Below are 27,335 nucleotides of genomic sequence, written 5' to 3' on the forward strand. Positions count from 1 at the left end.
GCAATCGTTCAAAGTTAAAACAGCCCTGAAAAAAGTGACTTAAAACCAGTCCTCACACTTAACAACCATTGCAGCTTTCCCATTTGGGAAATTTGGGCATTTGGCAACCAGCATGTATTTATGATGGCTGTAGCATCCTGGGACCACGTGATCGCCATATGTGACGTTCCCAGCCAGATTCTGACAAGCAAAGCAAAGGGGGAAGCTGCATTCACTTAATGTCTGCGTGATTCACTTAACAATCATGGCAAAAAAGATTATAAAATTGGACACGACTTGTTTAACCTCCTCACTTAGCAACAGAAATTCTGGGCCCAACTGACTGTAAGTTGAGGACCTTGTATTGAAGTTTGATATCTGAATACTCAGAACAGGGTTTTTCTAAACGGTGAGGTCTACTACCTCTTCAGTGATGCAGAGTCCAGGGAAGGTGTGAGGAACCTTTCAATGGCATCAATCCATCTTTCCCAAAGTCTCATTGTATTGTTTTCATTAGAGTGTCTGTAGCTCAGGGTTGAACTGTGAGGGGTCCTTGGTGCTCTCTGAGCTTGGTTCTCACAGAGCACCAAGGCTCATTGTCTCCATTTTGGTGTGTGGCTTTGTAGGGAAGGTAAATACATTAAAATTACAATAAAGGGAGATGTGATGGCAAAAAGCCTGATTTAGTCTAACAATGTGGAATTGGTTATACTCCAATCTAGGATTCCTTAAGACCAGTCTTAATTGTAGCGCACTAATTAACTGTACACTAAATAATTCGTACAACTACAAATTACAGTACTAATTACTATCTTCACTAGAAATCAGTAACCTGGATTCTGTATTTTTATTCATCTCTCTAAAGTCCCAATTGCAAAGCCAGAGTAATCTCCAATTGGGCCAAACAGGATTACACCTTTTCACTGTTAGTTGATCCAAAATGGTTGACACTCTCACACAAGAATATGTGATTCTTTCCTGAAGTAAAAATCCTACATTGTAGCCAGGCCGTTGAACTACAGATGACCTTTCTGTAAATAGGGGACCAAAATATAAGACATTTCAGTGTAGCTAGTCCTCAACTTATAACCATTGAACGATCAGCAGCAACCAGTGGTGCACCACTGGAAAACTTGAAGGACCAGATGAGGGACAGATCATGGGAAAAATTTATTTTGACATGAAAAATCAACACCAACTTGATGGCACATACTCATTTAGTCACGACAATTTCAGTAAGCACATCCATTGGGAAAAACACTATTACTTCTACGGTAATTATTGGGTATTCAGGTGAACTGGTGATCTTATAGAACAGGCATGTCAAACTAGCGATGTCATGTAATGTCGTGTGATGTATCCCAATTTTTTCGCGCAGTTTTGGGATGACACGTCTGGCCTATGGGCCGGCAGTTTGACATGCCTGTTATAGAAGAATCAAATACAGAGATAAAAAGGAAATGAAATGACTGTCAGGGACCTCCATAAATATATAATCAATTCTTTAATTGGTTATTTAAGAAAGCCAAGTTTATTAAATCAACTTATTAAAAGACAAAACAATTGGAATGTCCATATTAAAGAATATGCATACTGTTTTCATAGACACCCTATTTTATCATCTGCAAAGAATGATAATGTGAGGCTTCTTTTTTCCTAGAGAACCTTTCTCATTTTAAAACTCTCTGCAAAATGTCTTTACAGGTACTGCTGCATTATATATACAATGGTCTCTCCCAGCTTCTAATATTTATTGGGGGGGGGGGTTGTTTAGAGGCCAAGCCATCTCTTTACCACGTTTAAGATCTCCCAAGCTGACAATAGCACATCCTGCTCTTTGCAGGCAGAAAAGGCCTCATTAGGAATGGTGGGTGAAGTGTGATATTTGGGATACTGTGTTATCTTGTCATCCACACCGTGTTCCCTGAGCACATCTATCTGCTCAGGAAGCTTAGCCAGCTCACATCCATAAGATGCTGCCTTATCAGCCAGCTTTGCAAGAGAGAGATTCCTCTCAAAGCTACCTCCCTGGTTGTACTCAACTGCTGTCAGAGTCTTCTCCATAGCCCGGAAAGTCATATACAGCAGCCATTCTGTGCTGCCATTCCCAGCAATGCTGGCTGCTACCTGCAGATCACATTCTGCTTGCCGGAGCCAACGCTTTGCCTCCAGGAAACAGTGATTTGGTTGTGATCTTGAAGAGTTTGGTCCACATCGATGGTATGACCAGAAATCGTAACTGCTGCCGCCACCTCCTCCTCCACCACCACCACCTCTGGTAAATTCATAGTGCCTCTGTTGATGCTGATGAGCTTGCCGATCCCATTCACTCCAACAGTCTGAGAAGTTTCTGTGATAGGAATTGCTACTTTTGGATCCTCCACAGGAGCCATTTTGCCTCATTCCCTTCTCCATCTCCTTAATCTTTTCTTTAAGATACTTGAAGAGTTCATTAGCAGAATCTTCCTGGCCAAGATTTTTATCTGGGTGGTAACACAGATACAATCTTCTAAGGGCTTTCTTCTTCTCCTCTTCTGAAAGTCTCCCAACTTGAGCTAGGCACGCATCTATCTCTTTCTTCACCTCGCTCAGTGGCCGGTGGTGCCAATACTCATTAATATCTGGTCTTACCACTTGGGCAGCATCAGCGGGACCTGTGGGCAGCACTACCAGTTTATTTGAATCGGAAACTGGCTTATTTCTCTTGAAATGGTACAAGTCATAAGCAGTCACTTCTTCTTGCCGACCTCCTCCCAAGTCAATACGATATGTGTGTATTTGACCAGCACCATTCTTCTGTGACTCAAGTACTTCAAGGACAACAGCGTACAGGTAATGCTCCTTGGGCTGGGAAGAATCCAGATAGCCCACATAATCTCCTTTCATAAAGGTATGCAGAATGCTCATATCCAGACTGTCATACCATTCCTCAGGGATGTCTTCTCCTGGAGGAGGAAGGTCATAAGCATTTCGGATTGCCTGCTGATACAGAGGCACTGCGCGTTTCTCTAGGACTTCAGCAATATCTTTAGGTCTCTCGCAAGCTAAAATCTCCATGAGGATCCCCATAGCTCCTGGCTGAAGTTTTTCTCCCAAAAGCTTATTAACCTCAATGGCTAGAGTTGAGAAAATATGTATTCCCTCTTGGCAACTCATGCTTTCCTGGTGAGTGAGGTAAATCTTTGTCTCTTCATCTGACATTCTTGCGACATGCACTGTCTTGACACGTTCAGTTTCCTCTAAAACTTGCAGGTTGTAGACCATTACAATGCAGAGCTTTTCACAGCACACCACTTCTAGCTGATCTGGAGAGAAGAGTCCGTCATTCATGTCGTCTATCTCCTCTGTTTTACTCTGCCATTTCAGTAGTGCAATCAGCGCATTCCGGAAATCAAGAGAAACCAGAAGTTCTTTGAGATTGTTCTGAAACTCACAGTGTTCCCGATACATGCACAGTTTCAGAGAGGACTCTTCTAGTTGTTCTTCAACAATGTTATTGAAATACTTGGGGCGGAGATTTTCAGGTAGCAAGCGCAGAAGTTTCCACTGCTTATACTTGTCCGCTGATATGGAACATTCAGAGAGATCAACCAGAAAGCGAAGTGTGTTTTTCAAAGCAAGGGGTTCTTGACCAGATTGGTAGAAACTAAATACTAAAGTGTTTGATGGATATAGCTTCCCATCGATGCAAGGGAGATAAAGTTCTTGCAGCTTTGAGAAATCCACTGGCTCCTTTGCTTCTTCCAATAGATGGAAGAGGAACTGAGTAGCCCTGAGCACTGCTTTAGTAAGATTGGGTTGCAGTTTCATCCATCCTGCAGTCTCTTCTTGGATCCTGGCCAGAACACTGGCATAATGATAGATGGTTGCCTCAGTCTGCACTCCAAACTTTTCAAAGATATCTATATAAACCCCTAACTTGGATGGCAGCATGTAGAGGTATGGTCGAAAGTCATTTGAGTGCTGCAAGTGGACCACCACATTTTCTGCCTCAGCTACTTCATTATCATCTGTCAGTATCACAGGAAGGCCTTTAAGGGAATTCACATCTATCTCTTCCTGTTCTGACAGGAATTTGTACATGCATTTTAGAACTTCTGCCCGAGTTTTCTTATTTTCTAGGGTATCACAGGTTACTTGACAGACATTACCCAGATTTTCCAAGACCACTTTGGTAGGTACTGTGCATATCACTCCAAGTTTTTCTAAAAGATCCCTACCTTCTTTCCCAACATAGTCATTAAAAGAGAAAGCAACAGCTGAAGTCCAAAAGAGTGCAGGGTTGTTTGAACAGTACAAAGAACCTCGGGGTGCCACTGGAGCTCTGCAAGGGGCGTATGGCAAATGAAGGCTACGTAGTTTATCAGGGAGGCAACGCGGTACAAGGAAACGGATCTTGGACAGTTTTGCCAGGAAGGAATTAGACAGTTCATCTTTTGCTCTGGAAAACAGATATTTCAAGAGTGCTTTACTTTTTCCTTGGACATTTTCAGAAGTGGAACCGCTGCTGAATGCCTCTCGTTCAACCTGGGTAGCACATTTCAAAACATCTTCCTCAGAAATCACCTCCTGCAAACCCACATCCAATAAAAACAGCTTCACTTCCCACTCTTTGATTGGACGCATTGAAGCATAGAATTTCTCTGGTACAAATCGAGAGCTCAATCCCAACTCTTGAAAAATTGTATCATCCTGATAGAAGTATGACACAAGACGCAGCACATTCTCCTCATCCCGAATGAAGGCAAAGGACTTGAATGTTGACACCACAACTGCTTTCTGGGTCTCATACTCTTCATCATAGTGTGACTTGATCATGAAGAGTAACTTTAAGGCTTCCAGTACCTTGGCCTCAGGAAAACTGGGTATCCTAGGCAAAAGTAGCATAAATTGTTGCAAATCATTCATTTCTCCAATACCAAAGCACTTGCTCAACCTTTGATTCCAATAGGTGTCCCTGAGTAAAACAGTCCTTGCATCCATTTCATAAAATTCCAGAAAGTTCTCACAGAGTTTTGGATTTTTGGATACTAGACGATAGACCTTAGCATATGAAACTAGTGATACGTATTTTTCTTGATATGTCTCAAAGACAGGCAAAACTTTCAGTTTTGCTAATAATGCTTGATTATTCAACTTTTCCAGATCCTTACAGAGAAACCTCAAGAGTGAATCATACTCCCAGGATTTGAGTTCTTTCCAGCGTAGGCTACTGTGGGTAGACAGTTGCTCCAGCACTACTATAGGGTCTTCAATCTTTAGCAGCTCTGGATTGATGCAGTATACAGTCAACTCTGGAGGCAACAGGGAGTTATCTAATTTGGCAAAGCCCAGCTTATTAAGAATTTCACAAACTGGGCTTAAGTTATTAGGTATCAATGTACCAAGGGATTCAAGAGGAATCAACTCACTGGAACCATAGACAGGGAGCAGAGAGCATCGTTTGAAGAGGGAAATGAACTTTGCAAATAGCTCGTTCCTTTTTTCCTTATTCTGTGTCACACAGATTTGACTTTCAAAGAACTTCCACACTTCCCCTAACCAGCTCTTCTTGCGTTGCTTATCGTTGCCCCAGCTGTCCAGTGTCAACATCTCTTGTATATAAGCCACAGATTCATCTAAAGTAAACTTCTCCAGGAATTCCATTTCTAATAGAAGCTGATTTAGATTGTAATCTGCAAAGGCAGAAAAACAATGCTGACGATGTGGGAAAAGCTCACAAGCACTGCTTTTCTGATAAACAGGTTCTTGTTGGCTGAAACATCTCAGCACGTTATCATTGGTCAACAGTAATGGAAGTCCTTCCACGCAATTCACGTCATCAGAACACAGTCCACTGAGAGAGGAGGTTAGGAGAGCAAACCAATTGGAACGATTCTTTACAGGGGTTTGATTTAGTGAGCATGGTAAGAAGTTGAGCAGACTTTTCAAAAAATTACAGAGGGAAGGAGAATCGAGAGTCACTACATCAATTTCCGCCATGACAAATTGCTCATGTATGTCTTGTAACTGTTGAAAGGCAGGGACCAACCTCATACCCAGCTCCTGAAGAGTGCGCTCAAGAATTTCATCCTCTATTGTATTCTTCAGGAAATAGGGGCCTCTGGTGGAATCCTCTTCTTTAGGTGCACTCCAACACACACTTATTGTTTCAATTCTACCGGCATTTTTGTAATTGACATTTTTCTGATAAACTGGCAACAATGGGAGCTGGTCCTCATGCATCAGTTTATACAGATGGATCACTAACTGCTGCCAAACAGGAGATACATCTTTGGTCACAATTGGGAAATATTGCAAATACTTCTGAGCAAGATGATCATGGCATTTCTGCAGAGTATGGAATTTCAGGGGTTCACTCCCCAGTGTCTGGCACAGGTTTTTAAGTAACTGGCCATATAAAGGGGCCAGCAGATATTGCATGAGTAACCTATTCCAGGTTGAATTGACATCCCCTTCACCGCTATCCTTGCGCAAGTCACGCCGAGCTGAATCCACTGCAAAGTTCCCATTGACATGGATGGGAAGGCCTGTCCTTCCTGGCAGGGGCAATGTGCAGAAAGCCCTCCCACACACTTGTCTATTAAGACAAACAGCCACACCACCATAGGGAAGTAGCATGCCCTCTATGGTCTCTGTGCTGTCCATTCCAATTTGCCTTCCAACCCACCAGATGCTGGGATCATGCAAGAGATTAGTGCTGATCTTCATTTTGTAGAAGACGGTTGCTGGTTTGCTCATCTCCAGGCCTCCTGCTGCAGCTGCCTGCTGCAGATGTTTCTGGTACTCAAGCCTTCCAGGCTCCCCTCCTTCAGTTTCAACCCGCAACAACTCTTTGGGTTTCCTGTCTTCCTCACCCATAACAGAGAAAATTACAGTGCGAATGTGATTGAGGAACATCATGAGGCATTCTGCATCTTCTTTAAGAGCTTCCAACATATTCTCCATATCTATCTCAGACACAGATTTCTGACAAATGGGAGAGGAGGCCGCCCCTGCAGGAGTACGCAGGGGCAACCGGAAAAGTGTGCCCTGTTCCAACTTAAACACATCAGACAAAAAGGTGTCATAAACATTCAAAAAGGCCTCTCTGAAATCTTTTGTGAGGTTGTATTTTGCGCCAGGTGAGACCTCATCAGACTCTGGGAGATAACACAATGTGGGGTCAAAGACACATAATGTTCTATCCCCTGTGACAAATGCAGGGCAATCTGTCAAATGGTAAACAGTGTTGAATCCCAGACCGTATTTTCCTATAGCATCCCGCCTTCCTTTTTTGCCACCATAGCCTAAGCGCTGGATCCCCTCAATATCGCTCATTTGGAAGGTCCGGTTGTTATAAATGCAGAGGGCTGGACCTTGAAGAGACTTCCATTCATCACTGAAAACACGCTCTGTTGGATGCTGACGGCGATCCCAAAGGAAATGGATGACACTCGCACCAGCATCGTCAGCGTTCTGCAGCAGCTCTTTCAGCACATCCTGTGAAGAGGGATATTCCTGAAGGATGTTAGACAGGCGGGTACACGAATCCTCCTTAGCTCCAAACTCTGTGCCCCAAAGAGAAAGTTTCTCGATCCGTCTCTTGGACAGTATATGGTGCTTTTTGGTCGATATGCCGCAGCGCACAGCAATTTCTCGTGGAATCATACTATGGCAGAATGGTGTTCCGCTCTCACGTGGGAGCCATGGAGTATCATCAAAAAGCAGCTTAGGCAATTGTCGTAGGACTTTGTCCTGGTCTGGGAAAAACATTTTCTGGGACAAATAAGAATCCAGTTGTTGATCTTCTAGCAAAACTCCAGCAAGCCCTGCAGTGATTAACCTAAGTACAATTTCTAGTTGCTTTACAGAAAGTGGCCGTCCAGCTGCATCCTTAGCCAGGGTTTCCAGGACAGAAGCATAATCATCCAAAGTAAATACATCACGTACACCGATACAATTCCACAGATCCTTTTGTTGCCAGTACTCCTCAGGCAATTTGAAGAGATATGGAATAGCGTCGAAAGCCAGATTGTGAGACACTTTACACACTGGCACAAAGCCAACACTGACCAGGATGAAGGGGAACGTCTGTGCCTTTTGAGCTACCTCCACCCTACCTTGATTGTTCTGGACTACTTCATTGAGAAAAGCATAGCAATTTTGTGCCATCTTAGCCAACTTTTTTGGAGGGAGGGCATTGGAACAAAAGGACGCTGTCTCCAGTTGCTTTAGCACTGTAGTTGCAGATAGTTTGCATTTGACTCCCAGGAATTCCATTATCTCCTCAGAGAGCTTGGAGTTTCCCCCAAGGGCTTTCTTGTCCAGGATTGGTTCAATCAAATGTACCAAGGAATTCAGCTTGTGGTAGTAAATCTCACCGGGGCAGCAGATTTTACGCATATTCCCAGGAAGCACTGCCGGTAAAAAGGGAATATCCCTAAACAAAACCTGGGTAGTATTTCTGGAACTTTCCTGGAGATGGCCATCAAGGAGATCCAAGATACAGCAGACTCTCTGGCATGCTTTGTCGGGGTTCTGATGCCACAAAGCCTCCACAGTTCGGGCTCGGCTTATCAATTCTTCCATTTCCACCCAATCTTTGCTCATGCCAAGATGTTCCAAGCACAACAGCCTCTCTGGCTTCAGAAATTCTTCACCCATAGGAAAGCAGCCATCTTCAGGACAGTAGAGAGGTGCGACACGGCCCTTTGGGTGTACAAGTTCTTTAATGGTTTTCAGCTTTTCATTTGGAGTAGCAGGAATGCAAGGCAGGGATTTCAGGCACTCATTCACCCTGGCATCATTCATATCTAGGGCACGAAGAATCAGGGCATTACGATCAGGCACTGCAAGCTTAGCAAGGTTGGGTAAAACAAGCTCCTGAAGGAACCGTGCCCAATTATAAGTGTTTAGCACTGAGCTGTTTCTCGGGGTCCAGGTTTTAAAGCTCAATTTAATCTTCTCTGGAAGAGAAACTGCAATCTGTGGTTCTGGTAAGAGTAACGAGAAGGCTCTCACCGCTACAGACCTCAGTTGCGTCTCGCGAACGATATCATCATCCAAAATGCAAGCATGATTAAGCGGGCGCCATTTTTGTCCATCAGAGAAGAGAACTGGCTGCTCCCCATTTATTCCATCGATTAGTGCTTGATAGAAGGCTTTGGCTGCTTCAGTGAAAGGGTACTTGATACTAGATATATCAGGCCAAAAATCATAATACTCGTAGTCCTCCAGGAGATCTTGTTTGTACATGTCTCGGAGTTGAGTTAGTGCCCCAAGCCATGCAGCTGTCACTGAATCTCGTAGCAGTGCTATATTCCACTGGCCCTTTTCTGTGGTATCCCAGAGTCCTTTGCGATTACTAAGCACGGCAAAGGGAGCTGTGAGATGCAGTGGGAGACCTGATTCAATGGGAAGAGGTAAGAAGCAAAAGACACGGCCTTTAAAACCACTTATATCCGGGAGCCATCGCCCAACGGTGGTACTAGGCCGGAGTGGTAAGGCTACCCTAGCAGAAGGAGGCAAGAAATGGATACCCCTTTTTCTTCCCTTTCTGAACAGTTCCTCAGCTTCCCCATCAGCTGAGCATGAATGGAGCAGAAAATGGTGGATATTCACAGCTGACTGCCACGTTGTTCTCAATCGTATAAGGGGAACGCCCATCTCATTCAGTACTTCTCTGCTTACTGTCGCCAGTGGCTGCACAACTTCTGGACAACTGGAACCCTGTGCAAGGTAGGAGAGTGACACCTCCTGCACTTTATTGAGGAAAATCAGCAGGTACTGGGAAATCTCCTGGAAACCAGTTTCTAGTCCTTTGATCCGGCTGGGTCCAAACGGCTCAGGGCAGATCTGAGATTCTTTGGCCTCCTGTTCAGTGCGGAAAGGCAAACGGATCAGTGTGCCTTGGTATTTCTCCCCAATTCGACATCCAAGAATCCCTCTGAAAGGCCAAAATTGCTCTGGAAAGGAAGCGGCGACTGTGGAGGTCAAATTCAAACGGATGCCCGGTCGGGCTGAACCACGGATATGTTTTTGGAGATGGGTGATATTGGGATCAAAGATGAGGACGGTCTGACCACTGAGAAGGAAAGGCACATCAGTCATATGGTAGACAGTGCAGAAACCTAGGCCAAAGCGACCGATCTTGTCCTCCTGGTGCTCCTTGGTGGCTGCACCTAGTTGGGTAATGTTGGAGAAATCTGCCTCGGTAAACAGCGCATCATTCTGGGCCCAAAGGGCTGGGCCTTGGCAAGTAGCCATGCCAGGATCCAGAAGTCCTTTAGTAGCGTCATGTTGCCGGTGGTCTATTAAGAATCGGCAAGTCTGAGCACCGGCATCCTCGGCATTCTGCAGCAGTTCCTGAAACACGTCAGCATCCTGGCTGTACTCCCGAAGGATGTTACGGATTCGGAGAGTGATGGGCTCTGAAGGCCCCCAAGCCTCAAACAGTTCTAAGCCTGACAACTTGGTACTCACCATCTCCACCCCAAAGAAAGCAGCTGTGGCAGAAGAAACCGCTTCATGCACCAAACTGGGTAGGTCTCCATCCAAATCAGCAAGACGGGCACGATCCATGTCACAATACAGTGCTGAACTGGCAGGGCGAAGAGCAAAACCAACCAAACCTATGATCTGCACCGGTATAAGCATTTCCTCTTCCCCATGGTAATCTTGATTGGTAAGCCAGTCCAAGGCAGCTACAAAGAGGAGTAGTTCAGCCTGCGTACCCCCGTTTGGTCTGGCATTAATTTGTTTTGCCAGCTTACGAAGAGCCTGGTCTATATCTTTCTCAGTGGGTGACTGCTGGACACCCCATTCTGCAAAAAGCTGCCTGTACTCTTGGAAATCTGGAGGAACTCGTGGCATTAGGAGTGCAAAGTCCAAATCATTAGGAAAGGACAGTACCACGTCTGTTGGCCACGAGAAGCCCTTCCCATTCCACACTGATGTGTACGTGGGGGGATGCTGGAAATGGAAGAGATGCTGTTGCATGTGTTGATAGATGCTACACAACTTTGCAGTTAACAGGGGTGTCTCTTTAGAGCAATAGGCTTTTACCAGGTCAGCTAAGTTTTCCATCACCTTTTCTGGAGGTGGTAAGCGTTCCAGGCCCAGTTTTTCTGCAGCGGGGCCCCCAAAAGCATTTGTCAGTCCCATGACCTGTCCTACAAGACTTGCATACCTCTCTGAACGAATTGATTCAGGTGCTAGGAAGACTCCAGCTGGCCCAAGCTTAGAGGAATTGATGGCAGGGACCCAAGGCAGGGACCTCAGCTGCTTCAGCATCTCAGGAGATAAGCGGGACAGTAGAGGACTCTCATTGCAAACCCGGATAAGGGCTTGTGACTTGGCCTTGGCAGTTGCTGTTTCACTTACATTCACTTCTCTTGCAGCGGTTATTGCATCTGCTGGAGAGACAGCACTAAGATCTGATTTCAGACCCAGCGTACGAAGCGTTCGCAGCACTGCTTGCTCCTGAAAGGGCCCTTTGGGAAAGTGGCTCGGTCTTAATAAAGCCAGCAATGTGCGGTTCTCCGGATCGTAGAGATGACAGGGACGGAGCAATTCTGTTGATCCGCAATCCACAAATGGAAGATCGCAGCACAAAGCTTGTAATTCTCGGCTCTGGCTAAAGAGTGTGTCTCCATTGTGCAGTAACCACAACATGAATTGCTTGGCATCTTCAGCCCGATTGGCATAGGACCCCTTCTTCATTGCTCGGACACACAGCAGGCACAGATCCGGCGTCCCCAGAAGCTTTCCGCAGATTTTGAAGAGCAAGCTTCGTTCAGCTTCATTGCGACACAAGAGCACAGGCTCCGGAGTCAAGAGATTTGTAGGCACTGGTGGAACCAAAGTCTTTTCTAAAGCCAAATAATCCTGGGCTGATACTAAGGCTGACTTGGAAGGTGGAAGAAGAGAAGGCATCTTGAAGAAGAGTGGCAAGTTAGTGAGGACTCCGATATCTTTTTGAGAGAATGAAACAGCCGTAGAGAGAAAAGCACTCAAACTTTCAATCTGGCAGGTGGACAACAATGTCAGGTGGTCTGTTACATTTGCTACCCCCAGATGGACAAAAGCTTGCAGGACATTGCTAGGTGTGGGTTCTAGAACATATTCTTTCAGTTGTTGGTGGGACCAACTGGAGTCCCAGTTCTGGATCACGGTGCAGCCCAACACTTGCAAAATTTTAGCCACTGCATCCGGCAAGCATTGCCCATTACGCCTCTGGAACATGAGGGTGGGTTGAGGCAAAAGCCGAGCCAACTGAATGCCATTGAGAGAATTGTGCAGAGGAGTCAGTGGTATCATCGGGCATCCTTCGAAGGGTTCCAGGGAAGAAGCACGGTGTGTCAGGAAAGTCCAGAAAGCAGAAATCCACTCAAGGGGAGGCTCGCCAGGATACGCACTGGGACTCCAAATAACAGGAACAGATTTGCTGCTCACCCAATCTCTCGGGAGAGCTCTAGGAAGATTCTTCTCAATGATGGCTTGATTCAAGGAGACCAGATTTTTGAATAACCCTAGAGACAGGAAAGACACAAGGATCAAATACCAATGTTTGTGCATCTCTGTTGGAGGAACATCTTTGGAGATTCTCAGTCATCTAAGGTCATGGTTATCTCAAAGGTGCTTTTTCAAAAGGCAACTACACTTCAATTTTTTTTTTTTGAGGAAAAACTTTTGCTTCTCATCCAAGAAGCTTCATCAGCTCTAACTGGATGGTGGGGGGATGGAAGGATTCGTTCTGGCATTAGAGTTAGTTCTGACTGGTTGGTTGGCTAGTTAGTTAGTTAGTTAGTTAGTTAGTTCTTCAGAACTAATCCTTCCATCCCCCCACCATTCAGTAGCAATTGCAATATGGAAAAGCTCACTGTCCCTTCTTCTAGTCTGTTCTCAGAGGGCATCTGGCTGCTATGTGTCTACATGGACATGCTAAGACCCGATCATATTGTCCTTCAGGCAGATCCAAATAATTCCATCCTCTGCAACCAATATCCCACTGAGATGGTGGGAGATGCAGTCAACTGGATAAGGCTGCACCCAGCCACTCTAATGGGATGGAACAATTACCTTGAGGAACATGAAGGAGAGCCACAACTCAAGACAGCGCTACTTTTGTTTTAGTTGTGGCTCTTCTTTCTGTTCCTCAAGGTTATTCTCACAGCCTATTACACTTCCTAGGGGCTCACATATGGGACATTAACAACTTACCTTTTTTGGCAATTGCCTCCAAATGGTTCAGCAACACAGGAGTTAGATCTTTGGGAAGAAACTGGTTGGCCAAACCAGGCAAAAGAATTCTACAAAACCAAGAGAAAAGTTCCATAAACTACAAACTACCAAGAAGGTCAAGAAAATGGATCTTACTCTATATATTTTAAGGTTTGTAAATACTACACAGGCTCATCAAATATTAAGGCAATCTGCTTTATTTACCAAATTGGCAAGCTTAATCCTTCACGCTCTTGCTGCCATCTCCCTGGATGATGTCTGTTACTTTGAATAGTATCTTTCATCTTTTTCTAAATAAACAAGTGCTTTTTCCGTTTTCTACAAGTCAGCTACCATTCTTACCTTTTTAGTATGCTACCTGGTCTATCTGGCAAAATACAAAGTGATGCAGCTTTCCATTTAATTTTCTTTGCCTAGAACATAAGACGTCTTAGGAAATAAAGGTATGTTCAGTCCAAGATTTAGAGTGTGACATCTCTAAATGCATCTCTTGACACTGACCTTCAGCTGTTCTGGAACAAATCAGTAAAGTTCTGCTTCCCTTTATCCTTAAAGCATTTTGAATTTCTACCTTAACAGATGTTCAAGGGTGACTAAATTCAAAACAGGAGGTATAGTATGTTGAAGGAGAAAGAAAGGGAAGACAGAATTAGACTATTTGGGGTGGGGGTGGTGTGGAGGGAGGCTGCTCACCTGGGAAAGTCAGGATTCTCAACAAAAATGGTCTCTCCAGCATCTCCAAAGCAGGTGTAGTGCCCATTAGCTGTTGGAAGTAGGGGCAGATCCTTCAGTTCCAGGTAACATCCATCTTCAACCAAATATTCCAGTAACAACTTTTTCTCAGATTCTGTGAGCCAATTCCAGATGTTGGCAGCAGCACGTTGCAGAGCCCTTCCCACAAACTTGGCTGTGGCTTCCTGCACTACTGTCCCATCTTTTGCACCCAATACCAAGGCTTGACGCACGTGAGGAGGGGCTGCTGCCAGCGGTGATCCTGCCAAAAGGAGGGCCTTCTCCAGCACTGGGCCTATGGGCTTATCCAAGACTGGCTTTGGCAAAAGGATGGCTTCAGATGGATGGAGCAAGCGAGGGTTCCCTTCTCCAACCCTCACCAAAAGTTTCATGTCCCTTAACCTCTGGCATATTTCAGTTACTAGAGGCTTGTACCGGAGTTGTTGGCTATGAGTTGGGTCTGGCCATGCCCCATATGGGTCACCAGGACAGGAGGAGGCCAGCACCACCATTTGGCAATAAGCAACAGGCAGTACCTCCTCCATAAGTAAGTGGTTCCAACGGCCCTCAGCCCCCCGTGCCTGGGACCCCTCTTCAGACCACTGCACATGCCTCCGGTCATCGGTGAGTTGAAAGGGAGCACTGATGTGCAGTGGCAATCCAGTGACATTTTCCTCAGTGGCTGGGAGAGGCAAGACACAGCTAAGGCGGCCGGCACATCTGTCCTGCAAACAGTAGGCCAAGGATAATGCTGGTGTGGATCTCACCTTCTCAGCCAGGTCCCACAAACCTGGGAGAGCATTTTGTTTTGCTTCTGCTGACAATATGAGCCACTCACAGCTGGCGGCTTTAGCAACCCCAGTACCTTGTAAAGCAAGAGTTTTGATGCAGCCATTGGTCTCCAGTGTGGCTCCAAGATTGTAATCAGCAAATATTTCTGAGATACTTCTGTTTCTTCCCTGGCTCAGAGATACTTTGGTTGGTTTTTGCACGTCTTGAACAGCATTTGACTCACAATATGGACGAGTTGACACATTAGCCTTCAGCAGCTCACAGATGGAACCACTAGAACCAACAATGCCCAAAGTCAGTTTCTGGATGTTCCTGAGAAACAGCAAGCTAATGGGGGCATCATTTAAGAATGAGCGCAGCAGTTCCTGCACCCGTTGTGCACTGTAGATGTTGTCTGAGATCTTGGAGGGGCTCTGCCGAATAGGAAAGCGAAAGAGGGTGCCAGGGAAGTAGCCCTTGACTGCTGGGCAGGGTTTACCAAGGGAGTCCAGTGTTGCCCAGAATGGTTGGAATTGATCTGATGCCTCCTCCCATTCCTCTATACTCCACAGCTGACCTCCTTCCTCAAGTGCTGTTTGCTGCGTGTCCAGCACTCCCAAAAATTCACCAGAGAGAATTGATGGAAAATCTGAAGGATGAGAAGGAAAATTTAGCTTCACAAACATGCAGTGAACACTCCTACTTCAATTACTTTCCTCCTTTCTTATTTCAGTACATATAAGTCAGTAGTAGCCACTGCATTATTTTATCTTGGTTCTTGACAGTGTTGTACCTGCTTAATACTTGGACCACCAGGAAATATTAATGTAGACTAGATCAGTGCTTTTCAACCGATGGAACGCCTACCACCAGTGGTACTTTGGCATGTGGCAATTGATATGCGGCCCTCCTAGACAAATGTAGTGGGGGAGGGGAATGAGCTGAGCGACGCAAGCCTCAGGGAGAGTCAGCTGGAGCTGCAGGATTGTCTGGGCTCGGCAGAAGCTCCAGGAGTGCAGGCAGAGCTCCAGCTGATTGGCACTTCTGGAAGCAGCGAGGAGCTGAAGGTAAACTGAAGAAAAATGGGGGAGGGAGGAGAGGATATGTTTTGGTGGGAAAGGGAAAAAAAACAGGGAAAAAGACAGGGAAGAGAAGAAGCTGTGGAAGCTCAGCAGGCAGGGAGAAAAAAGACAGGGAAGAAGCAGCAGCTGTTGCTGGAAGAAAAGGGCCCTGGTTCGTTTTCTCCAGCCAGGAGAATGCAATCAGCACTGATGAAATGAAAAGCCAGGAGACGAGCATGTCAGAAAGAAGGTTGGCTCATTTCAGAAGCCAGTGGGTTCCTGGTCAGCTGGAAGCTTGAATGGATTACCATAAGGATTTTTATGTAGTTTTTACAGCGTTTTGTAATTCAGAAGCTCGATTTGTGTGCTTTGGTTATTGGACTATTTTACTCTGTTTTACAAAGTCTAGCAATGAGTCCAAAGTGTTGGCTTTCATAGGTTTCATTCCTTTAAACAAATGTAATTAGTTTTACCCCCTTATCTTGAGTCTGTCTATGGCTTTTAGCAAGTTTTCTCTGTAGGTAAACAGGCTTAATTTAAAGTTATCACTTTTCACAATTGCTGGAGCCTTTTAGGCTGATTGCTACATTGTTTAAACTGTGACAGGCCCAAGGCAGCTTAAAGAAAAACAACAACAAAAAACAGTTTAGTGTTTCTTTATTCTGGGAGGTTTTTGTGAGCCTTTCTTGCTTTGCACTTGATTCCTGTGTCTTTAAGGGTACAGAAAACGGACCGGGGGGGGGGGGGCGCATTCTTACTACACTGTGGAAGGAGAGCTAAGGAGAGGGAGAGAGGAAGAAAGGCCAACCAGCCAGCTTATTTTTTTAGTCATCAAGTTTTCAACACCTTGCTAAGCACTGGTGGTACTCAAATATTGTCATGTCCTAAAAGTGGTACAATTTGTGAAAAGGTTGAAAAGCCCTAGACTAGATAACCAGGCAATGTACCTCAAGAAAAGCCAAGTGATTGCACTGGGACAATATTGTGTAAAACAAAGTTGAAAATGGCAGGGAATGGCAAAGGGCAACTATTATTGGATAGTTGCTAAGCAAAGAGCAAATGCACTCAGCAGAGCTGAATTTCACTGCAGCAGTGTTTCCCAACCTTCGCAATTTTAAGATTTGTGGACTTCAACTCCCAGAATTCTGGGAATTGAAATCCACACATCTTATAATTGTCAAGGTTGGGCAACACCGTTCCAGAGTATCTTCACGTTGCTAGATGCTCACATATCGCATTATGTTCTAACAGTCATTCCTTCGGGCTAAATCAGAGCAGACAAATCCCATTAAGGCTTAGTGCCCTGTACAAACCTTATTGCGCTAAACCAGTTATTACATTCACAGTACATTACAATTTGCTGGATTTGCACAAATCAATAAATGATAAGCCACAGTTGATAAATCAGGCGGCACAGTGTGATTGTTTGGTTTTAACATAAGGCAATGTGTGAAGCTAAACATTAGGATACTTTTGACAAAAAAGCAACTCCTCCCTTATCTAAAATACCTGGGATGTGTCTTCCTGGATTTCATATATACAAAGCGCAAAAGTCCTTTTTCTTGAAACACTTCGGAATTTTGGCAGTGGCGGTAAAAGGAAAAACTATGCCCAATAAATGTTTTCAGAAATGTGTGTCGGTTTTGAGATTTGCTGTCTCCTAAATCAAGACGTGCAGAGCTACTCACCAGTAATATGGTAGACAGAATTGAAGCCTAAGCCGAATCTACCAACTGTAGATGGATCATCTTCCTTATGACTGATGCCGGGACTTTTGATCCCCTCCCAATCATCCTCAGAGAAAATGCCATTATTGTAAGCCAGAAGTGCAGGTCCTAAGAGAGAAAAATGTGGACTAACATATATTCCTTTTTTTAACATGAGGGATTACAGTGTCGTCCAAAAGTACAGTCTTCCCACCCACCACTTTTAACTGCTTGATCCATTAAGTCAGGTCCTTCCTCAGTTTCTTCCTGCAACTCCTAAAGCGACTGAAGGCTCCTGCCCCTCTTATCCGATTGTTTCCTAGGCAGGCTCGCTCTGGTCTTTTCCCAAGGTCACCCGTGCATTCCATTGCAGCAGAGGTGGGGAACGATGGCCCCTTTTTATGCCTTTTGGACTTCGGCTTCCAGAATTCCTGAGCCAGCATAGAGGGTGTTAGGCATATGGTGTTAGCCTACAATGTTGGGTTGAAAATATATTAACCATAATGTTATGACTTTAAGAAGTTAATTGGCCAATGGGTAAGTGTTCTCATGGCCATAAGAGGAAGCTTCTCTCTCTCTCTGAATTCACTGATCTCTACTATTACTGTTTTTGCTCTGCTGATGGTTTACTACTGTTGTAAACCTGAACTGTGTATTGACCTCTGGACCGGTAAGAAGACTTTGTAGTTTGGATTACTCCTTGGACTGTTGCTATTGTGTATGACCTGGACTGTTTATTTTTGACTGTGCATTTTTTGTTTTTACACCACCCTCAAAGTAAAATACTTTTTGCTTTTACAACTCAGTGTACTCCTGTGTGTGAGACTCTTACTGCTCTCAGTGCCCTTCCTTGTCTGTGCAACTCTTTGGTAGCACAAGGAGACCTCTGCACAACAAATTCCTTAACAGAGGGGCTCAGGAATTCTGGGAATTGAAGTCCACAAGTCATAAAAGGGTCATCGTTCCCCACCGCTGCATTACAGCAACCTCTATACTGGGTGTGGGGTGGTGGTCTTTTTGGTGCTAGAAAAACAGGAACTCCTGCTTCCCCCCCTTTTTTTCCTCCCCAGAAGGGAGAATGGCTCTTTTGTAGCCATTTCCCTGATCCCAGGAAGCGATGACACCGTGCGAACGGGAAACTGACCAAAAGCAGCAGCAGAAGTAAGCCAAGAATGAATCCTTGCTGGCAGACCTCTAATCTCACCAGCTTACTGGAATCTGAAAACTAATAGAAGATCCAGTCTTCTGTGGCCAGGAACTGATGCCAAATGAGGTCTTCCCCCCACCCCTTTCTGCATTTGAGGACAGAACCCCCTATTTGGATTCACTGTGTAGGCAGAATATGGGTTGCAGACATCCTCATCACTTTACATCATTATTCTTTTCTGCCAGCTCCTACGCTGGGGAAAGGCTCTTTCCTTGCTGCCCCGTGGCTGTGTTCTAAAAAGATTTACTGGCAAGGCCACTTAGGAAGCCAGCCTCCAGAGGACAAAGTGGAGAAAGAGTTCTTGCTAATGGAAAAACTGTTCTGTACCAGCCTGCTACCGGCCCTGCAGAAAAGGCAGGGACAACCCCTTTTACAAGAAGGCAAGAGGCTGGAATTACGCCTGCCAAATTTATTGCTACAAAAACAAATAGAACAAAACACAAACCAAGAAACAGGAGCTTTTCAAGCGGTTGCCTTCAGCAAACCAGCCCTCCCACGCATTCCCCCTTAAATACAGTTCAGGCGTGGCTTCTCTCTACCTCCTTCCGAGGAGCCCCATTGCCTTCCTCTGTTTACTCCTGATTGACTGCCTCCTGCGTCGGGCGTCCTTGAACAGGGCCAGCTGTGGGTCATCTTCATCCACGCTGTCAGGCTCACACAGCTGGGTCTGCGTCGTGACCAGGTGAGAGGGGCCTGGCTGAGGGCTCTCATCAAGCTGTCCAACCCCCTCAGCAAGCTCTTCAACACCCCCCTCCTCCTCCGAGTCATCCGACCCAACTGCCGAATCCACAGGCTGACCCTGAATCACAACAAAAACAACCTATGCCCCACACTCCCTTGGGCAGCTGTGATGCCAATCGCAGAACTAACGTTTCAGCATTTGGAAAAAAAACAAAGTTGTAAAATGGGGCAAAACTCATTTAACAACTATCTCGCTCAGCAATAGAAATTTTGGGCTCAAATTAGTCGAGGACTGTCTCTGACATAGGAGGCTTTTAAAAATGTAATTTCTTTATTTCTAAGAAGGGAGGATAGCATCAAATTAAACGGGGTAACAGGCCCGGCTGCCTGCAAAGTGCAGGGCCCCCTGTTGTCCAGTGTACACGTAACAGAAATGGAAAAACATTCCTTAAATCCCATTAATAATGCAATCTCCCTGTGCTATTCATATATCCAGTTTTCGTTCTGTCAGTTAATATATGGATCATAATAGGCCTGTGTCTCAGGATTTTGCATCCCAAGCCACACAACACAGATCTCCACCATCAGCCCACCCCACCCCCTCAATTGACAGCTGGAATTATTTCTGGGTGAAGGTGAGCAGCTTTTAGTCCTCCGCATGTCTTGCTCTCTACCTTGGGTGCTTGCCAGTCCATCGGAGAAAAGACTTTGTGTTCCAAAACTCCGTTCATCATAGAGTAAAATCACCTCTTCAGCACCCGCGTCATCTGCATTCTGGATCAGCTCCTTTGAGAAGAAGCAGAAAATCAGGGCAGATTCAGGTAGACGCCGAAGCCAACAAACATTAAGTAAGCTGTGCCTTTACAGATACACCATCCTTTAAAGCTCATCAGAGATGAAGTGCTAGCTATCCCTTCCTGACTCTCTGCCAAAGGACTTGGGATTTCCTGGGACTTCCTTTGCAAGGTTTTAGTCCTCATCTCTCCATCTCCCTTCAGTTTCAATCCGCAAGAGTTCCTCACTGTGATACACACAAATGACTAAATGTGCAGTTTTTTATTATTATTATTATTTTATTATTTTAATCCCATTTATATCCCGCCCTTCTCCGAAGACTCAGGGCGGCTTACCACCTAAGCACAAATCAATGTGCTTAGCAATAGCCTTCATTCTATGTATATGCCTGCTTTATTAGGGCTTTCGCCCCCCCCAAGCAGCATTATTACTAAGTCAGCTTATTGCCCCCAACAATCTGGGACCTCATTTTACCTACCTCGGAAGGATGGAAGGCTGAGTCAACCTTGAGCCTGGTGGGATGCGAACCTGCACTAATTGCAGGCAGCTGGTGTTACTTAAGGAGGCATTAGCCCACTGCTCCACCAAGGCTCAGTTGACATGTAAGTGTATTTACTCGTGTACAGACATTCCCTATTCTCTGGAATGCTCATCTAGTGCTGGGATGAGTAGCAACAAGAGAATTAATGTTTGTATTTATATTCATTGGATAGGAAGGGATTACAAGAGAGTAAGCAGGCACACAATAGTTAATATGCACTAAAAGCAATATGATGGTGCTCAGGACTACACAGACCCATGTATTCTTTGTGTGTCTGCTTACTCTCTTGTAATCCCTTCCTCTCCAATTCTCAAGGGGAAGGGAGAAAAACAGGTCAGGATAATGCATACTGATTATAATGGTGATCATGTGAATGAAAATGCTGTAAAGATTGTAAAAGTGGTTATTGGTTGTAAAGTTATTGTTCAGCACTTCTAAGGAATGAAGAAGATAGTAGGTGGGGTCTACCTGTACATTATTATATGATTAAATGAAATAGGTATATGAAACTATATCTAACACAATTGGCTTCCATCCCCAAAACACCAAATTTCCCTACAGTGTTGAGGCTGGGAACTGTAGTTGTCAACATTTCCTTTAGCATGAAGAACCCAACAGTTCTAAAATCCCAGAATTCCTGGTGTAAACAGAATGTACAATTTTCAGGAGTCTGCCCACCCCTTCTTCATATGCATTTCATTCCCTCAATAGTTTCCAAATAAATTTTATAAGGTAAGTTGAAATAATACATAGATTAAAAGAGATAATTATGTATGTTTACTCAGCAGTCCCAAATTATCCAGATTACCTAAATTACCATCAAGCTAGTTACTTATGTTCATATATCTTTTTTAAACAAAAAGTTCTGATTTTTTATACAGGATGTGTATGCATGGATACACACACACACATACACATTTTCCTTACTTTTAGTTCATGTAGAAAACAAAACTGCTCCTTAGATATTGCTGATAAAATGTGCGATATTCTCAAATTAAGAACCATGTTCCTTGCAACAAAATGTAATATGATAAGCAGCTATATAAATGTGATGAATTAATGAATCAATGAATGAAGAAACAAGCAAAGCAGCTAGAGTCTATTCCTATGTCAATATTTCCAAAGACAAAAAAAATCCAGTGTTTAACTCTTACAAACCCACCTTTAATATCTGCCCTCCATCTGGGTATTTGCGAAGGATACCCTGCAAATACTTGAGGATGGGAGGCGGTTTCTGCCGAAAGCCCTTCCTGAAAGACAGACAAACTTCAATACAGGGCATAAGGACCTTCTAATAGCCAACTTCCAGCAACGCCTGTTCAGATACATTGTGTAACTACTCCATCTATCTAACACCAGAACGGGAGTTTGTGACCTTGCAGAAGTTACAAGAAACAATAGTTCTAAACTTCTTTTACTGCTGTCAATTCTGTGTGTGTGTGTGGGGGGGGAGAAACACTGGGACCTGCAGTTTAGTAACATCTTGAGGATGCCAGGTTTTCAGTCATTGTTTCTAAGGGGGCTGGGGAGGAGGGGGAGGGATCCTGCCTTAAAAAAAGCCAGAAGTACAAGAAGACAGGATGATACAGGCAGTTCTTGACTTACAGCCATTCATTTAGCAATCATTCAAAGTTACAACGTCACTGTAAAATGTGACTTGGGACCCATCCTTGCACTTACACACTTTGCAGGATCCCTACTACCATATGATTAAAAATTCAGGCACTTGCAACAAACATGTACTTACAGTGGTTGCAGCATCCCAGTGTGATCATAGTGCTATTTGCAGCTTTCCCATCCAGCCTCCAATAAGCAAAGCCAAAGGGGGAAGCGGGATTTGCTTAATGAAGGCGTGATCGGTTAACAACTGCAGTGACTTGTTTAACAACTGTGGCAAAAAAGGTTATTAAATTGGATATGACTCATTTAACAACTGCCTTGCACAGTAAGAAAAATGCTGGTCCCAATTGTAGTCCTTAAGTTGAAGACTACCTGTACAAATACAACACCCCATAAAATTATACGAGCCAGGGAAGATAATTCACATGATTAAAATTTTGTCCAGAAATTACCCATAGATTTAAATTTTAAATTACTGGCTCTGTCAATAAACAGTTTTCTTCATTGCACAGCAGGCAAGTTTTACCACATAGATTTAATAGCTCTGGTTTACACGGCTGTATTCATACAACACATTAAGCCGATAACAAATCATATTCTGGCCACATTTAGCCCATCACCATTTCTCTCTCAGCCCATGTTCGCACAAGGCGATTCCAAGGCTGAAACAAAGGGATTAGGAGTGAGATGGGCCCTCTCTAAATTTGATAAATTGATCAAATGGACCTATGATCTGAGGGACAATTCAGTCTGATTTCCCATAAGCCTTGGGCATGGCCTCCAGTGGCCCTCTATTGCCAAATTATAATATTTAATTGAATAGAAGGTAATATTAGCTACTGTAGCTGGACACACACTGAAAAAAGTGCTTTGAATATTATTATATCTGCCCCAAATATACTTACTAAACTGAGCCAGATTATAACCGGCTCTCTCTCCTTGCTCCTACTCCAACTATTTCACTATCCCAGCTTGTGCTGAGGATAAGCTGGGATCTGAAGCCTTCCTCCCCAAGTGTGTGTGTGCATGTACACAACATCTCCTTTATGGGAATATAATGTCACGTTCATGTTTCTCTTGGAAAGTTATATGCAACTCTCTATGCACGCACAAACATGCACAAGCTGTGCATTGATGTAAACACTCTACTGTAGTTCAATGTTTCAACCATTACACCTGCTCTCATTTGGTTGGGATTGCCATTTTCACAATCCCCAGCCATAATCCTTCTGCCTTCTCTCTCACACACAAACACACACACACACAAATCCTTACTTTTTCTTCTCCTTTTGAGACATTCTTCAACCTGCAGGAATAAGAAAAAATGTATAAAAATGAAATACAGGCATAACATACAGTTGCAAGAAAAACTATGTGAACCCTTTGGGATTATGTGGAGTTTTGAATGAATTGGCCATAAAATGTGCTCTAAACGTCATGTAAGTCACAACAATAGAAAAACACAGTCTGCTTAAAATAATACTACACAAACATTAGCTGTTGTCATGTTTTAATTGAACATAAGATGGAAACATTCACAGTGCAGGAAAAAGTATGTGAACCTTTGGACTTAATAACTGGTTGACCGTCCTTTGGCAGCAATAACCTCAACCAAACGTTTCCTGTAGTTGCAGATCAGACCTGCACAATGATCTGGAGTAATTTTGGACCACTCGTCTGCACAAAACTGTTTCAGTGTAGCAATATTCTTGGGATGTCTGGTGTGAATCGCTCTCTTAAGGTCATGCCACAGCATTTCAATCGGGTTGAGGTCAGGACTCTGACTGGGCCACTCCAGAAGGCGTATTCTGTTCTGTTGAAGCCATTGTTTTGTTCAATTACTTGTATGCTTTGGGTCATTGTCCTGTTGCATCACCCATCCTCTGCGGAGCTTCAGTTGGCAGACAGATGGTCGTATGTTTTCCTGCAAATTGTCCTCATAAACTCTGGAATTCATTTTCCCATCAATGACAACAATCCGTCCAGGCCCTGAGGCAGCAAAGCAGCCCCAAACCATGATGTTCCGTCCGCCATGTTTTACAGTGGGGATGAGGTTTTGATGTTGGTGTGCTGTGCCTTTATTTCTCCACACATAGTGCTGTGTGTTTTTCCCAAACAACTCAATTTTGGTTTCATCTGTCCACAGTATATTTTGCCAGTAGTGCTGTGGAACATCCAGGTGCTCTTTTGCAAACTTCAAATGTGCTGCAATATTTTTTTTGGACAGCAATGGCTTCCTCCGTGGTATCCTCCCAGGTACTCCATTCTTGTTTAATGTTTTCCTTATTGTAGATGTGTCAACAAAAATGTTAGCATGTGCCAGAGATTTCTGTAGGTCTTTAGCTGACACTCTAGGATTCTTCTTTACCTCATTAAGCATTATGCGCTGTGCTCTTGCAGTCATTTTTACAGGATGACCACGCCTAGGGAGAGTAGCAACAGTGCTAAACTTTCTCCATTTGTAGACAGTCTATCTTACCGTGGAACATCAAGGCTTTTGGAGATACTTTTGTAACCCTTTCCAGCTTCATGCAAGTCAACAATTCTTGATCGTAGGTCTTCTGAGAGCTCTTTTCTGCGAGGCATGGTTCACATCAGACAGTGCTTCTTGAGACCAGTAAACCCAAAACAGGTGTGTGTTTTTAAAGGGCAGGACAGCTGTCAGCAACACATCCAATATCATCACACTGGTTGGAGTCAAGGTTGGCTCACTCCTGGCTCCAATTAGCTCTTGGAGAAGTCATTAGGCTAGGGGTTCACGTACTTTTTCCACCCTGCACTGTGAATGTTTCCATCTTATGTTCAATTAAAACATGACAACAGCTAATGTTTGTGTAGTATTATTTTAAGCAGACTGTGTTTTTCTATTGTTGTGACTTACATGATATTTAGAGCGCATTTTATGGCCAATTCATGCAAAACTCCACGTAATCCCAAAGGGTTCACATACTTTTTCTTGCAACTGTAATCACACCAATTAATTTGAACTCAGTGCAAATTAATTCCAGGATGAATCCAAGGGAGCTGATCCATTGCCACCCTGCAAATCTGGCACAAGTCAATTTTTAGGAAAGCTGGAAACAATCTGAGAGGAGGAATCCATTTCTGTCTCAAATCTAAACTATCTTTCAAGCTTTTAACTTTTAAGGCCATTAACCCGCTGACATTTATGGATCAAAAACGAAACTTAAGACACACCATCTGGAATCAATTCATTCGCCATTAGGCAGGTGATTCAGCCGGCCAAAATCTGCTCCGTCGCAATCCTCTCCCTCCTCTCAAACTGGATTTTTCAGATCCAGCAAATAATGAGATCCCTAAAATCGAGCGGAGACACAGAAATTCCCGAAATACGGATCCCCTTCGCTTCGCTGTAGAGCAAGGCTATTTATTGTTGGGTGTTTTTTTTTCTAATTCGCTTTTTTTAAGTGATTACCTTCTAGAAATTAAAAGAACCCATAAAGTCCTGTGCCAAGTTTCTGCCCGAAGCGATGCTCCCCAAACTGTTCCGATCGAGCGATCCAGAGCTAGGATCGTATTCTCGGATTGAAGTAACGGGGAGATGGGATCCTATGGGCTGGATCGCATCCTGCCCTGCTTTTTTGAACCCTCCTAGCCCCCTTTTCTCTTTACCTCCCCTCCCCGCCCCCCCGAAAACCAGGCACGCTGGTCCCCATCAATACCTACGCGCCACTCCCGGTCTTCAGGCTGTCGCTTCTCCAGAGGAAAAGATGCAAATGGCTGCTCCACGCCTTCTCCGCCCAATCAGCAGAGTGCCGGCAGCGGAGGCGTCTGCATGCGCTTTAATAGCCGGCTGCCTTTCCTCCCGGGGAAATCGAAACCGAAAGTGATCCTGGCGGCGGAAGAGAATGGAAACTCAGAGCGAGAGGGCGGCAGAGGTGGCCAAGAGCTGTAAAATCTGGGGCGAAGGCTTGTTTTCTTCAGGGGAAAGCACGGAGGGCTGGACTCCTGCTTGAGCGGAATGCCCACGGCTTCTTTACTCAAGGTGTAAGCTTCAGGGACTTAAGTGGGAGTTACTCCTAAGTAGGTAGGTATGTGTAAAGCATTGCAAGCCCCAAAGTGCGGTTCTGTTCAGGAGGAGACTTTCCGCTGGGAAACCTCACCCATCCAGAAGCGTCCTAAAACCAACCTGCGTGTTCGGGTTTTATCTTGACCAGACCCCGAAGCCAGATCTGTCCATCGCTGAAACATCTTGATTGGCTGGCATGAGGTTGGGAACGCCCTGGGAGCTACTACATGCTGCATTCACACAACAACGTGCTGAAGTAAAACTTTTAGAGAAGATGGAAAGAGTCGCACTGCAGCGAGATGGGCGGCAAACAAATTTAATCAATAAAAAATAAAATAATTTATTCTGAAAGGCAGTTCATTCCTTACTGGTTCATTCCATCCTTCAGAGGTGGGTAAAGGGAGGACCCAGCTTGATGGGGGCAATATGGGGATTCTGTAAACTGCTTAGGGCTGTAAACATTGTGAAGTGGTATGTAAGTCTAAGTCAGGGGTGTCAAATTTGCAGTGCCACGTGACGTGTCGCGACATATCGTGACTTTTTTTTCCTTTGCCGACGTGGTTTGGGCATGAGGCATCCGGTCCGCCTGCTGGCAGTTTAACACCCCCTGGTCTAAGTGCTATTGCTAGGATTCGGTAAGGCTGATTGGATTGCAGGAATGAAAAGGGTTCCAGAGCTACGGATCCTAGCAGCTCCAGCAGCAGGGGCAATGGAGGGGGATTCTGGGAGGCCGCAACTTCCTCACTTCTAGAAGGGAGCCAGGGTAGGGCTAGACAGAGCTCTTCATGTCTATCCTAAGTTAACGTGATGTCTTCCCATGCACTTTGGAACTGCAGGATAGATAGTCCTTGAGTTACAGCCATCCATTTAGCAATCGTTCAAAGTTAAAACAGCCCTGAAAAAAGTGACTTAAAACCAGTCCTCACACTTAACAACCATTGCAGCTTTCCCATTTGGGAAATTTGGGCATTTGGCAACCAGCATGTAT

The 27,335-nt window shown here is 44.6% G+C and overlaps 1 protein-coding gene across 1 annotated transcript; it reads right to left on the minus strand.

The window, feature by feature from the left end:
- Positions 1 to 1,130: 1,130 nt before the first annotated feature.
- On the minus strand, positions 1,131 to 26,167 carry LOC308677383 (sacsin-like). Its single transcript, XM_081343686.1, has 8 exons — positions 26,001 to 26,167; positions 23,593 to 23,623; positions 21,860 to 21,947; positions 20,036 to 20,147; positions 17,456 to 17,602; positions 13,897 to 15,355; positions 13,183 to 13,271; positions 1,131 to 12,491 (listed from the first exon to the last, which is right to left on the minus strand). Exons 2-8 carry the CDS (start codon positions 23,613 to 23,615, stop codon positions 1,750 to 1,752), a joined length of 12,660 nt encoding a protein of 4,219 aa, XP_081199812.1. The 5' UTR covers positions 23,616 to 23,623; positions 26,001 to 26,167; the 3' UTR covers positions 1,131 to 1,749.
- Between the last annotated feature and the right edge of the window lie 1,168 nt (positions 26,168 to 27,335).

The sequence above is a fragment of the Vipera berus genome (assembly GCF_964194415.1).
Source record: "Vipera berus genome assembly, chromosome: Z".
NCBI lineage: Eukaryota > Metazoa > Chordata > Lepidosauria > Squamata > Viperidae > Vipera > Vipera berus.

Bases quoted from the DNA above. Each gene is read 5' to 3' on its own strand.
- LOC308677383 (XM_081343686.1), bottom strand. From the start codon at position 23,615: ATGTCTCAAAAGGAGAAGAAAAA. The intron at 20,148-21,859 runs GTGGGTTTGTAA...TTCTTCTCAAAG, and splicing joins ATGGAGGGCAGATATTAAAG to GAGCTGATCCAGAATGCAGA. The intron at 12,492-13,182 runs GTAAGTTGTTAA...TCCTGTCTCTAG, and splicing joins GGAGGCAATTGCCAAAAAAG to GGTTATTCAAAAATCTGGTC.